Below are 26,829 nucleotides of genomic sequence, written 5' to 3'. Positions count from 1 at the left end.
TTAAATCTGGAAAGTACCATGTAATAATTTTCATAATGAACGGTCCACTATGAATTTGATTCTTTTTGAATCATTGTGTCTGTCGAATCATTTCGTGAAAACGACCAGCTGTGCATTATGTATGCCATAATCAATTAAACAAATTATTTGATGCCAAAAATTAAAGAAAAAAAATTATCTCTGAACACTTTGAGTTCTGATTCAAAATGAATCATTCAAACGAACCAATTCGCTTCATATAATTGAACTTTCCAGTACTCCTCAGCATCTAAAACCAATTCAAATCTTTTTATTTGTGACAATAATTACATATTTGTATCAGATAAAAAAAAAAGAGAGGGGGGAATGATAGCAGGAGTATTGTAGCATGTTGCATCAGCTGGAGAGAGAACAAATATTTTGCCTGATAAATGCAAAGCTAATGTTGCAACTGCATCTTTAAAAGGGAAACTGTCATATAAAGCTGTGATTTCACTCTTTATATCTTCATATAAGAGCATAACTGTAGTCCGGTAAGGATGGGAAGATCTGGCCCTGGTGTAAGAAAACATGTTACCACAGCAGCATTGCAGTGCTGAGCGGCTACAGAGTAAACATACAGATTTATTCCCCCATTTATCTGCTTTCCTCATCATTTACAGCCAATTAAAAGTGGACCGGGACAGCAAAATCTACAGAAGCTGCTCCCAGACGCAGTCTTTTTCCTGCGAGTGTTCCAGTTCCACATAGGATAATTATTCTCAGTTACAGTCAAGCGTGTCTAACACAGTCAGGGTGGCCAGTCATAAGTGTGTGTGTGTGTGTGTGTGTGTCAGAGACTGTGTTTTTCACAGAGTGGCTTCCAAAGCATGTTCAGGTGTGTCAGAGGTGAGAGGGAATGACTTAATGATAAATGTGTGGCTGACTTGTGGATCATTGATCGGTCACTGAGGTTGGAGGTAATTTGTAAATGACGTTCCAGCTGCCATTGCATTACACGAGATCTGAGATTAGAGAATGAGATCAGGTAAACAAGCCTCAAACTCAAATATTACAAAACAGCAGTGGCAAACAGGGCCTAAACTGAAGTAGCTTGAACCCGAGCTGTAAAATGCCACGCATGCAGCTTTTTTTTATTTGTGATAACACAATGGAACATGGCAAATTGTGTGGACATACTTTTAGGCCAGGCTGTAAAAATTATATGAACGCATGCAAAAACAAGAGAATGTATGCTTTTTGTTTTTCTATCCTTTTTTCTTTTGCATAGTACAATAAAACCAGTAGCTGTAGTTTGCCTTTTTTGCCAAACAAACTTAACCAAGGGGTTTTTTTTCTCTCATATTTAAAATATTCAAAAAACATTTTCCTCATATTTTGATGGGTTAATCAATCTTGTAAGGTCATAAAAAAACAACAAATATAATATTTTTTTTAGCCCTGACTGACTGAATGTATGCATATACGTACATGTGTGTGTGTGTGTGTGTGTGTGTGTGTATATGTATGTATATGTATATGTATATATATATATATATATATGTATATATAAAATATATATATATATATATATATATATATATATATATATATATATATATATATATATATATATATATATGTTTGCATGTATGCACTTAAGATATATTATATAATTTATCCACATATGCAAAAATGTCACACACACACTAGATAATGCACTTATATTATGTATACTTGCATATATAATTTATATATTACAATATATTATGTATGTAATGTATGCATGTACGTACATTTTTGTGTGTGTGTGTGTGTGTGTGTGTGTGTGTGTGTGTGTGTGTGTGTGTGTGTGTGTGTGTGTGTGTGTGTGTGTATATATATATATATATGTTTGCATGTATGCATTTAAGATATATTATATAATTTATCCACATATGCAAAAATTTCACTCACACACTAGATAATGCACTTATATTATGTATACTTGCATATATAATTTATATATTACAATAAAATACAATAAATATACATTTAAATGATCTACAATTTAAGTACAATTTTACATTTGTTGTATATTTTAGTATAAAAGCAGTGCAAATTGATCAGACTTTTCTGATTCATTTACGTAATCAGTTCAAACAAAACAATACACTAAAGCAAATCAGACTTTCTGACTGATTAAATTAACAAACCGTCCCGATCCACCCACTTTCAGGTTCCTTTAAGCTAAATTGATTTACTTACTCTCCAACACTGATACTCTGCAACTAAAGAGCAGGGTTGTGGGAGATAAGTGTGAAAAGTGTTCAAGAAAAAGTACTTTTAAAAGATGTAGAGAGAGAAAGAGAAGGATGAGGAAGCACATCATGGGCGCACTCATTTCTTGTACCCATAACTACGGTTTAACACAAAGAACCTTGCAGCTAAACCTCTTTCAGCACAAATACACAATCACTAGACTCATCTCGGTATAAAACACTATCCGCGCTGACAGGACCAATGGAAATCCATGCACTAGGTAAATGAGAGTAAATGACAATAATGAAGACGGATGGCGAACGAGCGGCTCATAACTGATCTCTCCCCTGACGCCCCCATTATCAACAAGATCTGCAGGACCGAGCGACCCCATTACTGCACAGGACATGAGACAGCCAATCACAGCAGGCTTCACCACCCCTTCATACCCGGTTTGTATACGTACAGTCATGCTACATTAGATCATCTACAAGATGAATGTTTTATGAAACATTTATTGTTCGGCTGAGTTACCCAGCACACTCTATGTCTGGACGGTAAACAGAAAGGTTGTGCTGAGTTTGGGCTGTTAACGTGGCCTTTTATTGATAAACTCTAGCAGGAGTTCCTGTCTGAGTTCAAACTAATGAGGAGTGATGGAACTGCTCTCAACCTTTAAAACCTCCAGAACCAAGTGATGAAGAACACAAATACAGACTATGCGCAACACACACACCCAGACTCAACTAATCTCTTCAGTTAGTCACAGTGTGACACTACATTAGGGCTAAGAGAAATACACAAATATACTTTATTTTACCAATGTGAGGAAGACATTGAACGTTAGATAATGTGTCAAATATGTATAGGGATGATTTAATTGGTTTCAGGCCCTAGTTGAATTTCTCTGTCTTTTTTGTATGTGGGACTTTTATGTTTGGTGGAGAAACATCCTGTAGTAGGCAAAATGGACTTTTATTTTGACAGGAGAGCACCTAGGGAAAGGAAGGCCTTCTTTAAGAGAAATGGCCAAGCAAGTTGAGAGGTGAGGCATGCGAGTTGATCCTGTTTTTTAGCCTTCTCCTTTGAAGTCGCTTATGGATTAATTACCTTGTTTTTTGGTTTTTTTTTGCTATTTCATCACGTTTGGAGGATTATTATCATTTTTCTTGGACATTCTGATTTGTTTTTTGGGGCTCAAGGACTAAGGATTCACACATAAGGACAATACTTCTCAAGCATGGACTAATTGATCAAGGACTCTCGGATAAGTGTCATTTTTTCTGATTTGACTATTGAGTTATCAATATACTTTGTTGGTTAACCTGCTTATGCCTATCTTTGTCTGATTACAAGTGTTGATTCAGTTATTCCCCTTATTCATTAATGCCTTGCGAGTACCCTGAACTTTTAAGTGACTACTGGTTTATTTAAATTGCAAGTCCAGTTTGTTACAACAGGACTGTTGGTTTCCAGTAGGCATCCCAATGAAAGCGTATTGGGAGGATCAAAAGAGCTTCACTGTGCACTGAAAAAAAACCCCGTAAAATTTACTTACTTTACTTTGCATGGAAAAACTTGCAAAAGAAAAATTAAGTAAATGTTACATATGGAATTAATTCAAATGAACTTATTAAAGAAAATAAGAAAATAACTTGGCCAGTTAAAGTTTAAGCAATTTTCTACTTAGTTGAAGTTTACTTTGCAATACTTATTTCAAGTAAATAAGTAGATGTTGTGTACACTCCCAAAAAATAAATAAAAAAGAAGCCTTTTTTAAAGATTTAAGCAATTTAATTAATAGTAAAATTCCATCAAATTGAATTGAATAATACTTTGTATTTTAATTGAATAAATTATTAAGGATTATAAATAAAATAATTCAGGATTATAAATAATTCAATAAAAATACGTAAGGATTATTCAATTTGATGGAATTTTACTATTAATTAAATTGCGTAAATCTTAAAGAAATCTAAATAAAATATCTTAAAATATTTGTTTAGTGTATACAACATATCTATCTACATAATAGAAGTAATGTGGTACCCACCCGAACAAAGAAATGTCAATACTTGGTACACAATAACAGTAACATTCGTTGGATAATTTTTGAGTTTGAATGTGTCATTTTGAGTAGAAAAGTAACTCCAGATGTCACAAAAACAACAAGTTACTAAACCTAACAACAAACTCAATGATAAAACAGTGTAATTACAGCTGGAAAACAGTGAAAAATGCAACCTTATTAATTATGCATGCCATAGTGCATGATGGAAACACCAGTTTTAGAAACTAAAATTTTACAATGTTGATATTTACTGCAATGAATCAAATTTTCTGATTCAGTTATAAACCAACCAACCGCTTTTTAAATTCATTAACATAAACCGCACTAACGAACAGATTCACTAAAACGAACTAGTCTTTCATAAACCATTCAAATACTGCAACAACTGATTCATAAAAAATAAAAAATAAATCTACTTTACAATTATTTAAATGAACCAACTGATTCACTACAATCAATCAGGTGTTTCTTGGTTTAATTACATAAACCCTTCGAGAAAAAAACAACACTGCTCAGATTCTTTCCACATTTAGTTAACAACTCTCCTCCAACACTTCTGCAACTGAGGAGCAGGGTTATGAGAGATTATAGTCACTGAAATGTGTGCGAGAAAATGTACTTTTAAGGATGTAGACAGAAAGAGAGGATAGAGGAAAATCACTGGCAATAGTAATCTAAATGTAAAAATAGGGGAAATGAGCATGCACAATTCAATATCCAATAGCGATCTATCTAATATCTAGTAGCTAGTCGTGATCCATCTACAGGTAAACAAGTGCTGCTAGAGCTCATGTTGATGACACAATCAAACAAATACAGAGATTCAGAAGATAATACCAAACAGCAACACACCTCGTCTGTTTCATCTGAAAAGAAACTTTTTCATAGGGATCCACATATGAGTCCAGTTTCACTTGTTATTGTGGACTCACAAACACAACACGAAGAGAAAAAGTCCACGCTGACTCTTTTCCTCTTTAAACTGCAGGGGCATTATGGGAAAGCTGGTGTCAGTTCTTTTGCAGCAGGGCTCAGTCGAAGCAGCAATGCATGAATATAATTAGAGCGAATATGGAAAGGAAAGAGTCTGTCTGTGGAAACATGCACAGTGGATTTAACTTACAGAAACTCATTGCATTAGTGTTCAGACCTCCCAATCGAGCTTTCTTCCAAATTCAAACTAACTGCGATTGAGATTTGAGACGACCAGGAAGCATTTCGGTGATTAATGGCTTAAATGTTGGTCACACAAAGCAATTGGAAGGCACTTGCAGTGTCTCATATGGGTCACTATTCACACACACAATTGACAAATTCCTTACGTCTTCATAAATTATTTTTAAGCGCAGTCCCTATCAACAGCTTTGCACAAAAACAAATAAAAAAAGTCACTGTATTAGTGAAACTGCAATAGAAAATCAAGTGGCTTCATGGTTTGTACAGACAGTAACCCTCATAATCTCGAGAGTATATCAGTATTGATATCATCTTTAATCCTGTTATGCAAACTGATCTTTTACATCACATTACTGGCACTATGCTGTCATGTTCTCTGTTTGTACTGGGAGTAAATTATCAGCGCTCTCAGCAGACTTAATCTCATCAATAAAATTACTGACGAAAAGTCAGCTGACTGGAGTTTTATTTTATTTTAATCATCAGTAAAACGATTGATTAAAACAAAAATGTGATGATAAAATAACTCTGCAAGATATTAATGCACTAACGATGTTTTTAGAAGAAAAACGTTTAAATAATTGATTCACATAATCAGTTTGTTGGGATGGTCTCAAGATGGCGCATGCACGGTCACAGCCAATGATTGTCTCCCAAGGCTATGCAAGTTATTATAGAGCCAAAAGTGCTGACACCACCAACAACAAACACTTTCATTAGCTCACAAACATTGCCTATTTAGATCAGTTGTTATTAACTAAAACTTTTTTCTTTTCTTTTTAAATCTAAATAAAATATTAGATGAAAAACGAAAAAGCTAAATGAAAATTATAAAAAAATTTGTCTTGGCCACTAACTGACATAAATTAAGTTGAATGTGAAGAACTGGAAATATTAAAACTGTTATATAAATATAAATCTATAGCAAAATTGAACATAAAAAACATGCTGTAATAGTGTATAAATAATAGTAAAAAGATATATGAGGCAGGTATACACACAATAAAAACATTATATTACAGCTTACATTTGTGCAAACAATTAAGTGAATGGATTTAAGTGCTAGTCCGTGTCAAAAATGATGAAACTTCCAAAAAGCAGCCAATACTTCAGCACAATGCTCAAAGTTTTCTAGTGGTTTTGTTTCATTTTGTTTATGTTGACAAAATCTTTTGTTTGTTACAATTCATTTTGGAAATGACCAACAACTAAAATGTTATTGTTGACTAAAATATGCCATTCTATTGCATTATATAATAAAATGTTATGCAATTTCAGTCGGAGAAAATGAATGAATGTAACAAATCATATTAAATCACATTTAATGTGACTTTTGACCCAATCTGTCTCAGAATTAGGTGTTTCTGTGTCTTTTTATCAAAAACACACGTATGCAACAATTCCTGATCTGCGACCTTTCCTTCCCGCTGACTCATACCACTGGTCCACGAGCAGATAGATGCGGGACTTCCTATATGTGTGCATGTCAGGGTCTGTGCCGCTGGGAAGTTAATTGCGGTTGGTTTTTCAGTCAGCCCTGGACAGCTGTGAAGAGAGCTGTGGCGGTTGTACCGCGGTCAACAAGCGTTTAGAGTTAGCGATGAATAAAAGATGGCGGGAAGACGGCTTTACAATATGTTAATGCATTATGAGCACGAAGAGTCTCCCCAATGCTGTCAGTCAGATATAAGATCCTTCTGTCAGGTTAACAAGCCGCCCCATGAAATATGCATGACAGGTTACCCCACCCCTCCTCCTCCACTCGCGGTTCATGCTACGACCAAACCTACTGACAGAAGAGCATGAAACGAGAGGAGGGTTAGGACTCATTGTCAACAGTTTTAATTCCAGACATCAGCGTGAATTCAAGATAAATGACTAGGATATTCGACAAAACGTCAGCACTCAAGAAGCAACATGACTCATGATCTTAACGGCCATCAAATGGAACATCGCTTACAACAAAACTATAAAATAATATCCTAAAACCAGGGGTGGATCTGGTTTTCGAATCGGGCTTAGCAAATGAGCTTGGCTCATGAATATTAAATTAAGTGTGGTGATGTTTGCCCACTAGTTCTACCTGATTTGTTCAGTAGGTATACCTGATTTGCCATAAAGCACAGCAAATTTTGGTATTATTATATACACACACATTTATATATATATACACTAGGGATGTGTCCAAAGCCTAATTCCGAATTCGGAAAGGAGCTATGAATAACACATTTTACGGAGGCCCTAAATGGACATGGTTAGGCTTGCTGCAGTGGCTGGTTACATTACATCACATCAGATTTCACTTATCACGTGTGAAGATAGTGAGGACAGATGACTGACAGGACGATGTCGGAGAATTTGGTGCTTCATTGACAAATATCTTATCTTGTAAAATGTGTGGTCAGTACCGCCGCTCCCTATGCACACTTGCACAGACCATGCGTGATCGCGAATTGGAAATGGAAAGTGAAAAAGCGATTTCAATAACCCGCATATTGATAGCAGCTCCCTGATGCAATATAATTACCCAACTATATAGAACTCAAAAGCATTGAAATGTATTTTTTCCTCTCATATCATATTTTTTCACATCCCCGTGTCCCTTTAGGGTCTCCGTAGAATGCGTCATTTCCAAAATAGTATTCGGCTTCAGGCACATCTGTAAGATAAGCCAATATTTACATTTACATTCTGAATTTTTATATGCAAGTATAGTTTTTAGAAATCACAATGTCTTGTCTTCCACTTTATTTTATATATTATTCTATTATTTTATTTATTTATTTACAATAAAAAAGTGAATATTTTTGCAGGCCAAGTATAATTTTGAACCTAAAAAAAAATCTTAGCATTGAGCCAGCCAATGCGCCAATGCCAAATGTTGGTTTCAATGGTTCTCTGATGAGATTACATATTAGATTAAAAAACAATACTAATGTACAATATTGGTTGATACATACTGAACAAAAAAACATTAATATTGGCTAAATGGGATAGATATATTGGGCACACCCACTTAAAATAGATGTAGCATGCCAGGGTAAATTGTTACGGCCCTGCCAATTAAAAATGAAAGAAGCCTGGATGTGTCTGTCTTCTGCTGTTTCAACATACTGGTATTTCGAAACGCTGGATCAGTGATCTTAAATGAGAAAATGTCCATCAGGAGTGAAAACTGGATGAGGTGAGGAATGGCGAAGAGAGGGACAGAGGTGTGAGTATTGTGATTTCTAAGCTGAAGGACATCTAGGCAGGTGAGAATGAAACTGTTGAACCGTGGACACACACCTACTGAGAATCACACACCGTTAACACTTGTCTAATGTGAGACAACCTACTTGTCTCTCTCGCTCTCGAGAACATTCGCAAGCCAGGCACATAAACAAACACACAGCATCTTAATATTTATGCACTTTCATTCTGTGTCAAAATCCTCATAACCTAGTCCAGAACCTATAAAAAAAATGTTGTGCTCAGGATGTCAATAAACAAGTCATGACAAAACTTTGCACATTTACCTGGCAATTTAGCGATTTAGCCATTGTTTTGGTTAACTGTTTTACTAATAGTTACTGTACTAATTTACAATAATAATAGCAAATAATGACATTTGTAAAAAAAAATATATAATAATAAAAAAATTGGTCTTATCATTTGGCATATAACATATGGTATATTATAATATAATCTCCAATGGATAAAATCCTACCTGATATTTTTCCTCAAAAAGTGTCACATTACCCAAGTAAAATGGGTTTTTAATAAGGGTGTAACAATATATCGTGTCACAATATATCGCAATACAAAAATGCAAAAATATGTATTGTGGATAGTGACAATATATAGTTCACCCAAAATGAAAATTACTGTGTGAGAAAAAATTCAAGTTTACAGAGTTTTAGTGTCAGTACTACATTAAACTACTATATATAATGTTGAATATAATGTATAATAATGTAATGAGGGAATATTTGTGGGTTCTGGTAAATGCCAAATGTCTTATACCAGTAAAAAGTGGCCAACATTATTTTAAATATTTCTAGTCAGTGACAGAGTGCAAGCATGTTTGTCTAAAATAATTGTATTTTCAGCTTCAGAATCACAAATATTTGTATTCTGGTGTCCTGTGCATTGGGTTACCAGCACCAAGACCAAGCCTATTCATCTACGTGTCAATGTAATATAAAATTTAGCATTTTAATCAACAGTACATTTTTTGTATGTCTTGGAGTATCGCATTCGCAATAATATCGTATCGTGAGTTCAGTATATCGAATCGTGACTTGAGGGTATAGTTACACCTCTAGTTTTTAATGCTTTTCCTTGACTTGACCATGTAAAAACCTCCCAATGATACATACGTTGGGTAAACATGATGATAGTTCATGGATCAACCCTGGTAGGCTTCAAACCTGCAACCTTTGGATTCCCAGCCCAGATCTTTCACCACAATGCTACACCACCCTTCTGGATGTCGCTCCTCTCGAAACTAAAACTTGAGGAGTAATTCTGACTAAATGTCACAACAAAGTACAAAAGATAACTACAGAAAGATAAATGGTGTTCAGAACTGCTTAGACTTAGATATCGGACTCAAAAATCTAACGCATACGGCTGTTTTGACGACTGCTTGACACAAAATGGATGACAGCTCCAGACTGCATTGATTCACTCAAAAATTCCCATTTATCAAACCGAATCTGCAGTGTCAGCTCTCAGCGACCTTCAAACCTCGTGGACTTCGATACAAAGCAGCGTACAGAAAGTGTCCGACGCTAAAGCGAAATATTGAGTTTCGCAAAACACAAGCGCATTAGAACGGATGATATGCAGTCAACATATCGAAACTATTCAAAACATTTCAAGCAGCGATATCTGATTATTACGCAGACATGCACACACGCGCGGTCACAGTGTCAGCACACGCTGAGATGCGTGGTGGTTCTGACTGTGCCCGTAGGGGAAGATCAGTTCCGGTAAGTGGGTTACGACGGTCCTCTCCAGACAGCGGCACAGCTAAATGATCAAACAGGGGGGATTTGCCTCTCCTGTTCAGGGGGATTGGTAAGTGGAACAGGGCCATGAAAGATACACTACAATTAGTCTGGAAACTTCCTTCCCCCAGGTCAAAGGGATTACATCAGGTTGTGTCAGGTTTGAGACATATTTGTTTAGTAACATACGATTAAAATACTGCAATTACATTTACTTTTAGATAATATAGAAACATATAGTGTATACTATAGTATAACTATAAAACATATACTACTACTAATGATGCTATATTAATATAAAATATATACTAGCATATGTTCTTTTATACTAGCATATGTTCAGTTTTAATATATTTATATATTATGAAATGTTTCTCCACATAAAAACTGCACTTTCTTTGGTTCCACTACTAGATTATTGAGAGCAAAAAGCTGCGCTGTATGGCCAGTCCTATTGTCACCCGATGCAAAAAGTCACTCTGTTTCAAACTAAGGCAAATAAATCATTTTTTGCCGAATATTTTGTAGTATGTAAGAGGAATGCGAGATAAGAGAGAGAGAGAGAGAGAGCGACAAGACTTTTAGGGTAACGCCTCGAGCTTTCATTTTAATTAGTTTGATTGTGCATTAAATCATCAGATCCTGAAATAATAAGAGAACTGCACCTTTCCTCTCTTTCATCACCATCCTAAGGGTTGTTCCAGAAAAATATGTGCCACAATAAAACTGGCCTGTATAGAGGGACTAAATTTATACTTTGCATTTAGCAAGACATTTCAGGACATTTCTCTTAGTTAAAGACCCATCGAGTCTGTCTGAATCAGGTCTGCTGATGTGCGTTTGATCTAATACGAGTTCCACGACTAGCATCGTGTTTTACAGACTGGAGTTGTAGCATCCGATGCATCAAGAGCGGAGCAGGGCCGCCCGCTGGCCTTTAGGCTATTAAAAATGAACACTGGCACATCTGACTGCGGGCTGAGCAATACGTCAAGCAAACACCCCAATGATTCTTTAGTGAATGATGCAGGTGTTGAAGAGTTTTTAAACCTGGAGGTAGGCGAGATGATCAGTCTCGGTCACTACTTTTAGGGACCGAACCTTCAACCTTTGTGCAAGCAGCTAGGAGTAGGATCCCTAACCATCGAGATACTATCTCTATTGTGTCACTCAGATTCACAGCACATGTTCCTGGATGTTTGACAGCACAGAGGGATGGAGAGATTTACTTACTACTTGTAGGTCTCGGAGCGGATGTACTCAAAGACATGAGAGATGCCCAACTGGAACTGGTCTGCTATGGGAATCACCCAGGAGTTATTCTCAGCCTTAAACACCTGCTTTGGGCCTGTCAGGTCCAGGTTACCTACAGACAGAGAGAGAGGAGGAGGAGGAGGAGGAATTAGACATTTTTACCAAAAGGGAAAGTGAAAGAGAAGGTAAAAATCAAACAAGGAAAGGAGACGAGACAAGAAAAGAGAAGATACACGAAGAGATAAGACAATAAGATGCAATAAGATGGTGTGATGGAAAAATGAGGAGAGACAAGATGAGCAAAGAAAGAAAAAATTATAAAAGACCTGACCAGACAAAATGAAAAAGAAGCAACAAGAAAACAAAAGAGATGAGAGGAAGACTCAAGGAAGAGACAATATGAGATAAGACATGTAGAGATCAGATGAGATGAGATTAAAAGAAACAAGACAAAAAAAGAAACGAGGATACAAGATGGGATATAATGAAAAGAGAAAAAAAAGAGGAACAAACGTTCCATTTGACCATAAGTGGACTGCGAAGTGGACTTCATAGGGTACTCTGCCATCTTAAGTGAGATTACAATCCGATTGGAGCGAACATGTTCAGGTCGGAGGGCACTGCGAACGACATAGGGAATAAGGGAATATCGACAGAGTACCTCCGTTGAGTTTTTCAACGGCTCTGCAATAGAGGAGTTTACGCATGGTTTTTGAGTATTCATAAATATTTTGTTGTTATACAAACTAGAATAATTTATGAATGGTTATGACACTGAATTTTACGTTTGCATTTGTTGCAAGTGTTGAAAAGCAGCTGAGGCTCTGTCATTTTTTTATTTCAAATAATAGCTGCAAAAGTAGTGCATGTAATAAATATAGTCATACATAATCTTTGTTTTGGATATGTATATTATATGATACTGATATGATGCATTTTAAAGTAAAATATATTACGATATTTATGTTATATCATAATCTGCGCGACCCCGTCGTTGCTTTTCTTAGATGATGATGTAGGGAGTTCCAGATGAACGATTATTGTCAGCGAAGTCCACTTCAATGGATGTCCCCTGCTCAGGGAGTAGGCAGCAGTGAACACTGCATAGGGACCCTGTCAGATGGAAGGCAGCTAATGAGTCAAAACAAGAAGAAATGAGACAAATGAGAGAGAAGAGAAGAGACCCGATGAGATGAAATTAGATGAGAGAAAAGAATCAAGACAAAGCAAGACATGAGAAGACACACCAGAAAAAACATCACACCAGACAAAAAAAACCTAAAAAAATGAAACGTGACATAAGAGAGAAGAGACCAGATGAAACTGGATGAGAGGGAAGGAAAAAAATGACAAACATGAAAGAGATAAGAGAAGTTATGAGAAAGAGACAAGAAGATAAGATGAGACGAGACGAGACGAGACGAGACGAGAAAAGAGGAGATTAGACGAGAAAGGAGATGAGACGAGATGAAAAAAGAAGAGACCAGACAAAACAAGAAAAGAAACAAGATGAAAAGAGAAGATCATAGTTTTTTTTTTAAAAGGTATGAGACAAGAAGAGACATGACAAAATAGGATCAGAAGTGAAGAGAAGATAGGAGAAGAAAAGAGACGAGATGAGACGTGAAGACACAAGACCAGCAAAGAACCGGTTCACAGTGTGCGGATGGAACAGTACAGGTCAAAGTGCTAATGTGGCTCATCTCAGCTCACAAAGGGGCTAATTAAATAGTTTCTGATTAGCAAGTGTTGAGCGGCCTGTCAAAGAGGGGGTGAAATTAAACCTGGACCCCGACACACAATGCCACACCTCACAAACGCAGTCAGACAAGACCGTTGGTGTAAATCAGCCCTGAACCTAAAAAACCTAGACTACAGTCCTATATGTGCAACTATCTCAGATCTCATTGGTCGAGCAGACGTCTGCTGGTCCAGGTTCAATTTCCACCCTCCTCTTCCTCTTTTCATTTAAACATTTTAGACAGTTTAAAGCATCAGCTTTACACATGAGATGTTCTGAATGGTAAAGACTGTCTATCTGTCCTCTTTGCACACTCATTCAAATCCCTCACTTTTTCTCCTCTCCTTTTCCTTTCCTGCTCTTGGCAATGTGCGCTTGGTTGCTCCTTGTTAGCTGTGCTCTCCTCTCACACTCACATACACACATCTTAACGAGGCTGGTCTGTGGAGTGGGATTACAGGGACATGACAGAGGGGTCCTAATAAGCTACACACGGGAGTGTAGAGTCTCCCCTACAGAGTGCACAGGACAAAGACCTGCTGACCAGAGCGTTCACACACACCTAGAACGGCAATAAACAACTGTCAATTGCCAAAACACTACATAGGTCATAAAACAAAAATTCAAAGACAATTTCAGTGCTATTTTCCTGTGCAGACCTCTCAGTCATGGTGCTAGTGAGTGGTTGAGGGTGTTGGGATGCAGTTGCTAGCATCAATTTTGCAATTGTTGCTTGTTTCAAACACATACACCTCACAAATTCAAGCCGAAAAAATGGCCAATTCTTTAAATGTTTAAAAAATAATTGCGAACTTGTCTACTTACCCTTCACACGACATTTATATGACACTTAAGGTGAGTGCTGATATAATGCTGGAATACCGGTACACTAGAATCATAAATTAAACTGTTGGAATGGAACAAGAGAGGAGGAAAAACTACTGTCAAAAGGGCAGTTGCTGTGTGTGTATGTGGAGGTTTTCCCAAAGTGAAGTCACTCAGGTAGAGAGCAGTTCGACCTGGGTTGACCCCAGCTGTACCACTCTGAGGTGTGATCCAACTCAGAGCTTCCAGCCAATCACATTAGAGATGACAAATCTGTAGCCAATTAGAATGCACAGGAGGGTGACCACCTGGTCACTGCTCTGTTGCAGGACAGTAGATGTGATTGTGTTTTTTTTTGTTGTTTTTTTTTTGTATTGTGGTATTGTAATTTCAGGGGGAAAAAACCAATAAAGACATAATTTAAATGTGGGACACTGCTTATGTCTTGCACGATGCAGTACAAAGCTCACAATTTCGAGACTGTCCAGCATGGTGGTCACCCTAATGCACAGCTGTGTCTGGAAGTGTAAGTGTGGATGTTTTATTGGTTGAGGAGGGTGTGTATTAGTTTGCATTCCTATCCATCAGCCACTACACTCCAGTTTTAAGGCCAGGCTTTGGTTGGTTAATAGGAATATATAAAGGATGTTGGTCCAGGAACATGGACATGTTCATGTCTTACCAAGTTCAGGAGGCAGTACAGTGAGTCTGTTTCCTTGAATGTGAAGTTCTTTCAGCTGAGCCAGATCCCCGATCTCTTTGGGTAGAGAGATGAGGTCATTGTCCCTCAAACTCAACTGAAAAAAGAGAGAGACAGAGGAATTAGAAAGGGACAAAAGGTTTATAATTTACCTTATTTGCTTTCTTAATAAATGTCCCCGGTCTTACAGAGCATGATTTATATAAATAGCTGTACTTTTGAAACTATGTTTCTGGTGCAATGTCTTCTTGTCCCATAGACTTCCATTGTAAATGCATTACTGTACACTCCTATAAACTGCAGGACAAGTCAAAATTATTCTCTGTGGTAACTGACAGCATGTCACATGAATGCACCATTTAATATACTAACACTTGTATTATAAAAATCATGGGTGTAATTACACCCATATTTTAACGCAACACCAAACCAAAATAGTTGAATTTTATTTTTAAGTTTAAAGTTGTAATTATTAGCTGTTTTATGGGACTGTGACCCTGCATTGAGTTTGATCCTAGCGAGCACAGGGGTGAAGATCAGCCTCTAAATCACCTCTCACCACGTTTGATAAAGAACACACACTGCGGAGAATAAATCCAACACACACGGCACAGAGCACCGCCACAAAAGCAATTGATTTCAGAGGGAATTTAGATAAATTACTCACTATCTGTAGCTTGGCCAGCTTGCCGATGTCTGGGGGCAAAACCTCAAAATCGTTGTCACTGAGATAGAGCGCCCGCAGGGTGGCTGAAATGAGAGAGAGAAGTGTGTGTGTGTGTGTTAGAGGAGTATTGCAAACACTGATCAATAGAAATGGTCATCTCTGATTGATACAGCATGGCTACAATCTTACACCCAAGCACACACACAATATCAACAGATCGACAAAAAGCATCAAATACACACTGCAAATGTTCAGAAAAGCAATAACCAATTAAATAAACATGTAAATAATTTTCTGAATAAAAATCGTTTTAAAATCCTACACAAATAGGGCCACAACTAACAAATATTTTGATAATCTATATCTGAGATTTTTAAAAAGTCTTTTTTTTAATTAGTGGCCCCACCCACTTCCTGACCATCCGACGTTAAAGCAAAAGCATCACAATCATATCTATTTCAACTTGCTTTAGAAGTCAATGTCAGTATCACAGCCGATATGACAGCCACTCTCCAAACAGCACTTATAAATAGTGGTTTGTGTGTGTGTGTGTGTGTGTGTGTGTGTGTGTGTGTGTGTGTGTGTGTGTGTGTGTGTGTGTGTGTGTGTGTGTGTGTGTGTATGTGTGTGTGTGTGTGTTAGAGATCAGAGACCTTGATTAATGTTAAGATGGTGCTTTCATTATGTGGCTGCCATTAAAATAACAGGTTATTAGAGCCCATCACTGCTCATCAGTATCCTCTGACGGGACCAGCTGATTGGACTGATGAGGATTAGATGATGAAGTTAACAGTTATTTTGTTAGCATATTGTTAGTAGGTAGTCTGGTCCTCATTGCAGCTTATTCTGGCAAAGAACTATTGACAGGAACCCGTGTTATTTCAGCAACCAACCACAATTCTTTCTCGTTTAAGTGACTCTGAAATCAATAATCCCACAATAATTATTGAGAATGCAAGTGGACATTACTAAAAACCTGTTGACATTGTAGTCAAAAATAATAGTCATTAATTTCACTTGATGACCATTTTGGTGACACCATTTTCTTTCCTTATAATCTAATGAGGAAAGACTGAAATCTCCAACACTGTTATCAACATTGTTTTTTAGGCTATATCTCTAAGCATTAGTCAAATCTTATCATAAATGTTGCTTTTAAAATTCCCTGATAAACTTCAAGCTCAATCAAGAAACGAACTGGTGTGATGTAATTGTGAACAAAATAGGTGTGCTCTGAGGCTCCGCCTTCTTTGGCGTGGAAATCATCTTCGGTTCATTTCTTCTGTTCAATCCATCGAGGTCAGAAAGCAGTGAGGGTGGTGTCCGAACTTTCGCTAACAGTATACTACTGGTCACGCATTTTGAACTTCTTTTTAGCCCTTAGCGAAGAACGAAAAAGAACTTCACCATGAGTATATCAGGGCCTTAAAGGGATAGTTCACCCTAAAATGAAAGTTAAGTCATAATTTACTCACCCTGGTGTTGTTCTAATCCCGTATGACCTTCTTTCTTTTACGGACCACAAAATGAGAATTAAAAAAAAAAATCCCGCTCGCACTTATAATGGCAGTGAATAGCAATTAGAAATTAATGACTTAATTTTCATTTAAGGGTAAACTATCCCTTTAAACCTGACTGGGAAATGCAACTTTGTTTTAAGGCAAACAAAATAAAAGCATGTGCAGTGTGCAAAGTTATAAACTGGCACTTGTAAATTGCCAGCCAATAAGAATATAGCTTTCCCCTTTCCCCTTTCTACATTTCTTTTTATTTTAGTTTGGAATATGCATCAAGTGGTCTATGAACAGTCAGTCTTTTGTTATAAATGAGTAAGATTGATGCAGGTTATACTGCTAATACATTGTGTGTGTTGCAGACTTACTGAGGTAAAAGAAATTTCCAGGCAGTGAGGACTCGTTCAGATTGTTGTACGTCAGATCCAGAACCTCCAGCGCCGGAAGAGATCCGAACCCTCGTGGAAGAGTGCTCAACCTGTTCATCCTACACAAAGACCATAAAATGCCATTTTAACCAAATCATCAGCTTAAAAAAAAAACAGACACTGCACGTCCACAAGCAGATACACACTTATAAAACACCCGTCAATTCTTGACACAGGGGAACCCATTGAAAATCCTTAGCCGACCTACTTGAAGACATGAGACAGAGACATGCAGTGCGCACAGATCCATCTCACTGATTTTGATTGATATTTCAGATTTATAACACAACTCAACAGATCTTCTCACATTTATAACCAAAAGAGTTCCACTTCCACTGAAACCACTTCCATTTTTAATTTTACTCATTTACCAATTATATTCTCAGCATAACTATTTGAGAAAAAAAAAAAGGACCTGATTTTTATTTTTACAGATTTAAGAATGGTTTTGTTTTTCATTTGTCCCCCTTTTGCATTAATGACTGATTTGTCTTATTGATTTTATGTCATAAACCTTCTTTGTTTTTAATTGGTAAAATTCCTAAAAAGTTTTATTTATTTTTATTTACAGATTTAAATGACATTACCAGTTCGGGGTCAGAATTATTTTAAAAGAAATTAATACTTTTATTCAGCAAGTATGCATTAAATTGATCAAAAGTGACAGTAAAGGCATTTATAATGTTGCAAAAGATTTCAAATAAACGCTGTTCTCTTGAACTATCTATTTATCAAAGAATCCTGAAAAGATGATAATAATCAGAATCAGAATCAAATCAACAAATTAGAATGATTTCTGAAGGATCATGTGACTAAAGACAGGAGTAATGATGCTAAATATTCACTTTGCCAACTCAGGAATAAATTATATTTTAAAATACATTCAAATAGAAAACATTTTTCATTATTGTAAAAATACTTACAATATTACTGTATTACTGTATTACTGTATTTTTGATCAAATAAATGCATCCTTGATGAGTAGAGACTTATTTCATATGTGAAAACCAGATTTTCAATGGTTTCAGACATTTAGACACGACTTTTTATATATATAAAAACTCAAGGTATTTCTTAATGAAAGCTGAATGTTCAGCTAGCCTCACCAATATTAAAAATATGTTGAGTCTGTAAATGTTAAAATCATATTTGCCCTTGAAAGGTAGCGAATTAAATTTTGGCTGAAAACTTCCGACAGAGAACATGGAATCTGAAATTAGAAAGGCTCAAGGTGCCCGACGCCGTGGATAAAACACGGGAGAGAGCAAGAGAGAGCGAGGGGCGCCCAAATCAGATGCTGATTAACTCTTGCTTATTTAAGCGTCTGCGCTCCGTCTCTTTCATTCTCGCTTTCAAATGACACTTGGTTGCCATGAAGACAATGAAACTTTAGCAACAGATTTTAAAGAAACAAACAAATTGATTCCACCACATGTTTGCGAAGCAATTACACAAGAAGGGGAATTGTTTTGACAAATGAGATCAGGATAACGGGCGGCCGCACGCTCACACACACATCCTCACGTTTGAGTCGAGAGTAGCGGCCGGGAATACAACAAGCCGGCTTATGTTTTCAAGATTATGTGTAGAAAATGGTGCGTCTGACAGCAAATCGATGAAAATGTGTGGAGTCAGACGCGGGGCAGATTGTGCCGTGCTTTAATCCTGCGTGACATTGAGGAGGCTCCGCCCTCGGAGGAGAAGGAGAACCCTTGGGATTCGGGTGGGGCTCAGGTGGGCTCTAAACACCAGGGGATGACCAGATGACCAGGGATGAAGAGAGTCAGAGAGGAAGAAGAACAGAGGAAGACAGCTGCACTGCCACTGTCAAGGCTTCTTAACCTCACAAAAAAGGATTGACAACCATTCCTAAACCAGATATGCTTGGATAACCAGGAGATAACAGTGTCTGATCAACAACATATACTAGAATGATCCTCCTCAATATGAAATTATTGATGCCGTTAATGCAGACATGATCTTTGGGAATGATTTCTGACCCAGAAATTAGCAGATTTTTGGAAATTACAGTGGAGACGGAAGGAGAAAATACTATATTCGAGCAGAGGAGACAAGACAAGACGAGGAGATACAAGAGGAAGGGAAAGGAAGGAAAGCGAGGAGTGAAAAACCAAGACGGATAATATGAGAGGAGATGAGACAGAAAAAAAAGTCAAGAAGAAAAATAAGACAAGAAGTGAACAGACATGAACACAAGAGAAGAGATAAGAAGAGTCGAAACGAGAGAAGAAAAGAGACAGAGGATATGAGAGGAGAAGATATGAATTATAAGAGACAAGAGGGGCAAAAAGGGGGAAAGAGAGGTGATAGAAGAAGATACAAAAGAAACAAAAAGCAAAATGAGGGAAAAATAAAGAAGACAAGTTGAGAGATAAGGCAAGAAGTGAACAGACGTGAACAAGAGAAGAGACAAGAGAAGAAAATAAATAAAAGGATACAAAAGGAGGAGAAGTGAAAGTATAAGAGGCAAAAGAAGAAACAAAAAGAGATGAGAGGAGGGGAAAGGAGAGGAGATAGAAGAAGAGATGAAACAAAACAAAAGGCATAACACAAAACAACACAAAGGAGTGAAAAGTTGAAAAGAGACGAGACAAGAAGAGACCAAACAAGTTGAGAAGAGATGAAAAAAGAAAAGACGAGAGGAGAGGAGATCAGAGCCACTAGACAAGAGGAAAGAAAAGGGGAGGTGTGAAAAACCAAGACGAAAATATGAGAAGAGATGAGACGACAAGAGAAGAGAGACAAGAGGAGAGATGAGAGAAGAGAACAGACGGGAACACAAGAGAAGAGACAGGAAGATTTGAAGAAAAGAGAAGAAAAGACACAAGTGGATACAAGAGGAGAAGAAATTAAAGTATAATAGACAACAGACAAAACCCAGACAAGAAACGATGACGCATCAGACTAACCCAAGGTTCAGATGTTTCAGTTTCTGAAGGCTACTGATCTGAGTTGGAAGCTCCTCAATCTGGTTATTAAACATGTTCAACACCTCCAAGTTCTTCAGGTCTGCAATGTTAGGAGGCACACCTGAAAAAAAAAAGAGAGAGAGAGATGGTAAGCATAAACTAATAAACAAGAACAACTTCCATTCTGCAGGTATCATCAATCTCAATCAATCAAAGCGTTTCAATTGACTGTATTATAATCACCAATACAATCCTCAAGGTAAAGCATTCCCAAACGAGAGATGAGGTCTAACGAACAGAGGCCGAAGGTTTAACGGCTAATTATCAGAGTCAGCAGACAGACGTCCCGTTCCGTCTCTGATGGCTCAATTATGGGTCCCTCCCCCAGCGATAGATTTGACACTTTAATGATGGAGGCCTTAGCATAACGGATCATCGGCAGCACCCCTCCCCCCTCCTGCCCCCTCCAGCTGTCGACAGAGATCGATGGGCCGAACAGGCGCTCTATCCGATTACTGGCTGATCAATGGCCCCTCATTACGGAGGAGGGGAGGTGGGAGAGGTTTACACAAACAGCATGACACGAATACCTCCAGAGAGATCAACGAGAGCTGCCCCGCGCCAGACACAGGGGAACAAATGATTCAGCCGTCACACAAACAATTCAGAAATCCAACAAGGAAACACAAGCATGAATGCACACGCTCTCACAGCCCTTGCTAAGAAACATAGGGATCGCTTTATAATCAACGTTCACTAATAGCAGATTCATTTAATACTACTTCCACTACTACTATTTATTATTATTATTAATAAATTAATTTGTTATTAATGAATGTTTATTGTTAAGTGAAACCCATGTTCCTTTGTAACAATATAACAATATTAAAATAATAATTATTAATACAACAATTATTTAATAGTATATGTAACAATATATTGTGTCACAATACAAAAATGCAACAATATGTATCGTGGATAGTTCACCCAAAATAAAAAGTTTTCAGAGTTGTGTCAGTACTACATTAAACTACTATATATAATGTTGAATATAATATATAATAATTATGTTACCAGTAAAAAGTGGCCTACATTATTTTAAATATATCTGCAAGCATGTTTGTCTAAAATAATTCTGTATTTTCAGCTTCAGAATCATCAATATTTGTATTCTGGTGTCACCATTGTCCTGTGCATTGGGTTACCAGCACCAAGACCAAGCCTATTCATTTACATTTCTCAATGTAATATCAAATTTAGCATTTTAATCACCTACATTTTTTGTTAAGCTTTTACCACATGGTCTTGGAGTATCGCAATAATATCGCATCGTGAGTTCAGTATCGTGATATGTATCGAATCGTGACATGAGGGTATCGTTACATCCCTAATATGTACCAAATGTTATGAAATCAGTACATTGTGTACATTCTCACAGCCCTATTCAATACATGTGCATGTTAATAAAAACACAAATTATTATTATTATTATTATTATTATGTACATTCAAATTAGAGACTAACTGCTTTATTTTTGGTCATTTTGAGATATTATATCATATTTAAATACTAGCAAATTTATTAATTTATTATATTTATTATTTTTATACAAATTTATTATATAGACACACATAGCGAATAATAAAAAAAAATCCATTTTGGTCTGTCAAACAAATGTTAAAATACTTTGAAAAGTTATTAAGCATACATACATACATACATACAGCTATATAATTTGTGTTTGAAAGCTATAACAGTAAAAGTGTTACAGAAATGTACATTTTAGACATAAAAAAATAGTGTCCATGCTAGCGGAGTAAGTTTCAGTTGGACCCTTCAATTCCCAATTTTTGCATCAATCCTCTGACCTTTTCACCTATGAAAGATACTTGAAACATACGATTTGTTTCCCAGTGTCTCATCGGACGTGTAAACGTACCAAGAGACCCTGCAGGACACTGAACTCTGAGCCCCATGTCAGGGTCCCTCTACTCGTCTCCAAATGACACACAAGATCGATCCGTTCTGCCTTTTCCACCCTTAAGACACATGCCTCTACCAGACATCCACACTTTATCTTCTTAAACCACAGACAGGACTCTAACAGCGCTACAGACTGTTCTTCTGCTGGCTTTTCTTGCTTGAAATTTTTAATTTTTTATGCACAAGTTGCAAGTACAAAACTGCTTGTAAACACGTTTAAACAGTGTGTGTGTGTGTGTGTGTGCCCTATTTGAGCCTTTAAAACAGGCAGAAAATGCTGATGGTAATAGGACAAAGAGTACACGGCTATATGGAGCAGAAAGGTTTCCCCCTCTCTCCTCTCGGTCTCATTACCTGAGCTGATGCCTGACCGGGCCGAACAGCAGCCCTGCTTTACTCATGAGCCACTAATGAAAGGGTTCCAAATGTCACTGTAATTCCTGACTACCCTGAAAAGTTCAAAAGATGGCAGATTCCCTGTCTCTGCTCTTTAAGTAGGCAGGATGAGAGAGAGGAGAGGAACAGAGGAGAAAATGCAGAGTGGTGTGGAATACACAGGGGGGAAAAAGGGTATAAAAATACACTATCTCCTATTTCTATACAATGAAGTCCAGGAACAAAGTAAAAATCAGTTTGTTTGTTTTTAAACCTAAAAAGTTAAGATAGTGATTTAAAAATATATATATTGTGAAGTCATTTATTCATATTTATGACTACATAGATTATTCAGATTTATAGATTTAATTATTATATTATATTATTTATAATATAATATAATAATTTTCTTAATATAAATTTAATTCATTTCACATTTATTTTTTAAAAGCAAAATAGAAGCATTTTTCTAGTGGTCTCAGGCTATTAGACCGCACTTTGTATCCATAAAGTTTAATTTTCTCCCTCATTTAATCCAGCTAAAGACAAGCGATGTGACCTGTAACGGAATGAGTCATTTTCTCTTCAAATCTTAACCATATTAAAAGGCTTTTATCATTTCTAGCAAATTATAATTATATAATATAACATAATATAATATAATATAATATGATATAATATAATATAATATAATATAATATGATATAATATAATATAATATAATATAATATAATATAATATAATATAATATAATATAAAGCATTTTGCTTGTGGTCTCAGGCTTTTGGACCCCACTGTGTATCCATAAAGTTTCACTTTCTCCCTCATTTAATCAGCCTCAGACAAGCGGTGTGACCCGTAACGGAATGAGTCATTTCCTCATCTTCAAATCTTATAAATCATATTAAAAGGCTTTGATCATTACTTCAGACGGTACCTGACAGAAATGTGCATTATCACTCTGGGATCTTCATGGAGATTATGGGAAACGATATCCTGCATAAACAAACAAATCCCCAACCAAACTCTTCCTGTTCAGATCAGATGAGAGTGAACATGGCTTAGGGGCGATTTACCATGGACCCAAAGATTATGTGGGTGGGGAAAACAAGATTCAAACATATTATTTCTCCTAATAACTCTCAGCTTACAAAGATTATTATTAAACTCACATTTAAAAGAAAAAAGTGTGAAAATGTTCACAAATTGCAATGAAGATTAACTTTACATAATATGCTACTATTGTTCACTATCTATTATTGTGATACTTAAACTGAGCAGAACCTAAAATCAAACAACCAGTGATCAACAAAGACAAGACAGCCCTCTAGTGGAGTTAACCAGTTCTACAGCCTTCATGAACCTGTCATGTCCAATGTAATATTACACTTGTGCTATAAAAGTTTACTACACTGCACTTAAAAATTAAATCAACTTAATTAACAGCAACAAAAGCATAGAAAATAAATCAAGCAAATACTAATTTATCTGATTTAATTCCAAAAAATCAACAAATCACATAGGGACTCCCCTATCATTTGGAACTTTATTACTTTCTACCTGGTTGTTTGTTTCCTATTGGATTTCTACTTGGGGAAATAAGTTGCAATTCCAAAAGACCCAGAGATTTGCCTTAGTAACCATTACTAACTCCAACTTGGAAACAGCCGTGCTATAAAACTTACAGAACGTGTACCATCTCTCAAAGACGTAATGCATTATCTGTAAATATAATTATGTATTAAAAGCAAAAATAAAACACAAAAAGAGAATTCTCTTGAGACAAGAACTTACCACTCAGCTTGTTGTGGCTCAGGACCAGTTGGGTTATGTTGGACAAGGTGACTACAAAATAAAAATAATTAAAAAAGACACGTTTGCTTGATGTCATTGCATGATGACGTCAACGTGATGACGCCACTAATCTCCTACAGCCATCATATTTTGTAAATAGACACTACATACTATGACAGCCGCATATTTACAGTGTAAACAAAACTAATTAACATTAGCATAAAGTTTATTAACATTAGCACAATATAAAACTTTAAACTTGTAAAGAAACTGTAGCAGACTCACACAATCCAGGAATATCCACCAAGTTTGATATTCCTCTGTCACACATATCCACCTCCGGGATATTCTTTTCACGACTCTCCTCCACTATCTTTTTTAGGGACTTTGACATTTTCTACAAGAGAAGATTAACCAATAAAAGAACCGAATACAAGCAGAGAATCTTCCGAATTGAGTTTTGCCACTTTGGCCTCAAATCGTGGTTCAAATCTAGTCATTAAAATCAGATAAAGAACTTACTCAGTATTTACCTAACTGTATGGAAAATACGCAAGCATGAAGGAAAAACAGACAACAAATATCCAGGCCCTACGGGCAGTAAAACCAGATCTTTTTAAAGCAAGACAGTCGCTCACACCCAACCGGAAGTTGATAGTATGTCTGTAAAAGTCTCGCATTCCTTCCTTAAAAGGGTATTTCCGGGGTCGAGAGAAAGGAAAAGAATGTCAGGCAGAATTATGTTCCATTGTCCAATCAGCTGCCAGAGAGTCAGTGGAACCGTTGAAAAAAGGAACACAAATGTCCAATCAGAACGCGCGCCGCTGAAACAGTGCGTATCCATCAATGAAAATGTAGGAGAGACGGGAAGGTATTCTATCGACGCGCGCACGCAAAAATAATGTTTGACTTGTTTCTGGTTATAAATGCTAGCTATTAACCTGTCTGTTTAGAACAATAAATTACTTACAATAGTATAGCCTATAGAAACTTGTATAGGCATATCTGAAGGCAATGACAAAATGAATGATTTATATAGAATAATTATAGATATAGTTTTTAAATGAGGTATAGACTTATTTTATTTTAATCTTGTATTATTTTATTCACATTTGTATTAAAAGCAATTCATTTAAAATTAGTGTTATAAAAGGGTAAATCTCACAAAAGCCTGTTAAGAACATATCCAAACACACACACATGTAATGTAACCCTGACATAATGTAATATTTAATGCACTTCATGTTTTTGGGTAACAAAGAATGGAATATATTTTCTTTCTCTTATGTATATATATATATATATATAATGTTGAATTTATATATATACATTTGTACATGTTGAATTTTTGTCATTTTCTGATTTTCTGAATGTTATATGAATGATATATATACTTTTGAGTTTTTAATGATTTTAAAATAATTAATTAACATCGAGAAAATCCCTTACAAGACATGCTACCAACATCCAACGTGTATAAATACTGAAATACTTTACAATTATATATATATATGGAACTCTGTTGCAAAGAGCACTTTCCCCTCAAAATATCCATCCATCTGAATAATGCAACATTAGTGAATCCAGCAGGTGTCTTGGAGAGGGCAGCTGTTGTCTATCGCCCAGATCCCCGGCTATCACCTACCTTCCAAGAGAGACACATTGTTTAGACGTCTACACAAGGTGGAAGAGCAATATGAGTCTTCTCTGTCTCCTCCTCCTGCAGAACACTAGCATGAGGCAGAGGTATGGATACACTTCTCTTTTCCTTTGGGTTCCTGTGGTCCCAGGTGGAACCATCAACAGACTGGATCTTGGTCTGGGCTCGGTCCTTCCTTTGCCTGTCTCTCGGTCTGTGTCTGGTTCTTGCAGGGTTGATCATGTCTATTGGGGACTGACAAACAGTGGCTCTATTTATAGGCTTGATTATATTTGGTGAGTGGCAACAGATGCCTCAGCGTGGTTGAACTTTGCTTTGCAGAGCGGGAGTTCTGGATTCCAGGGGCAAAGCTTGTTTATGTTGTAAAATCTTTAACCAACACCCTCGGCCAGAAGCCAATGGACAGCGGACGCATTCAGACATGGCATGAGGGCACGGGGAGGTGTGTACTTTATTAGAATCTACATAAAGGAGCTAGCACTGACACTTGACAAAAGTGGGCAGTGAGGTGGGAATGT

At 36.7% G+C, this 26,829-nt stretch overlaps 1 protein-coding gene across 3 annotated transcripts in view; it reads right to left on the bottom strand.

Moving 5' to 3' along the window:
• Positions 1 to 26,534, bottom strand: part of rsu1 (Ras suppressor protein 1) — a 32,288-nt gene extending 5,754 nt beyond the window's left edge. The window contains exons 1-8 of one of the 3 annotated variants that reach the window (XM_084398502.1): positions 26,297 to 26,534; positions 24,937 to 25,048; positions 24,652 to 24,702; positions 20,500 to 20,620; positions 17,510 to 17,628; positions 15,628 to 15,710; positions 14,943 to 15,057; positions 11,674 to 11,806 (exon numbers count right to left, since the gene is read on the bottom strand). In XM_084398502.1, coding sequence (XP_084254628.1) covers positions 11,674 to 11,806; positions 14,943 to 15,057; positions 15,628 to 15,710; positions 17,510 to 17,628; positions 20,500 to 20,620; positions 24,652 to 24,702; positions 24,937 to 25,048; positions 26,297 to 26,314 — 752 coding nt within the window. In that variant the 5' untranslated portion in view covers positions 26,315 to 26,534. Of the gene's footprint in view, positions 1 to 11,673; positions 11,807 to 14,942; positions 15,058 to 15,627; positions 15,711 to 17,509; positions 17,629 to 20,499; positions 20,621 to 24,651; positions 24,703 to 24,936; positions 25,049 to 25,173; positions 25,341 to 26,296 lie in introns of those variants that run through there. The other 2 variants (XM_084398504.1, XM_084398503.1) reach the window with 2 other exon arrangements.
• Between the last annotated feature and the right edge of the window lie 295 nt (positions 26,535 to 26,829).

The sequence above is a fragment of the Rutilus rutilus genome (assembly GCF_951802725.1).
Source record: "Rutilus rutilus genome assembly, chromosome: 24".
Lineage (NCBI taxonomy): Eukaryota > Metazoa > Chordata > Actinopteri > Cypriniformes > Leuciscidae > Rutilus > Rutilus rutilus.
Note: the sequence above shows the minus strand (reverse complement) of the source record. Positions and strands in the feature narration are given on the sequence as shown.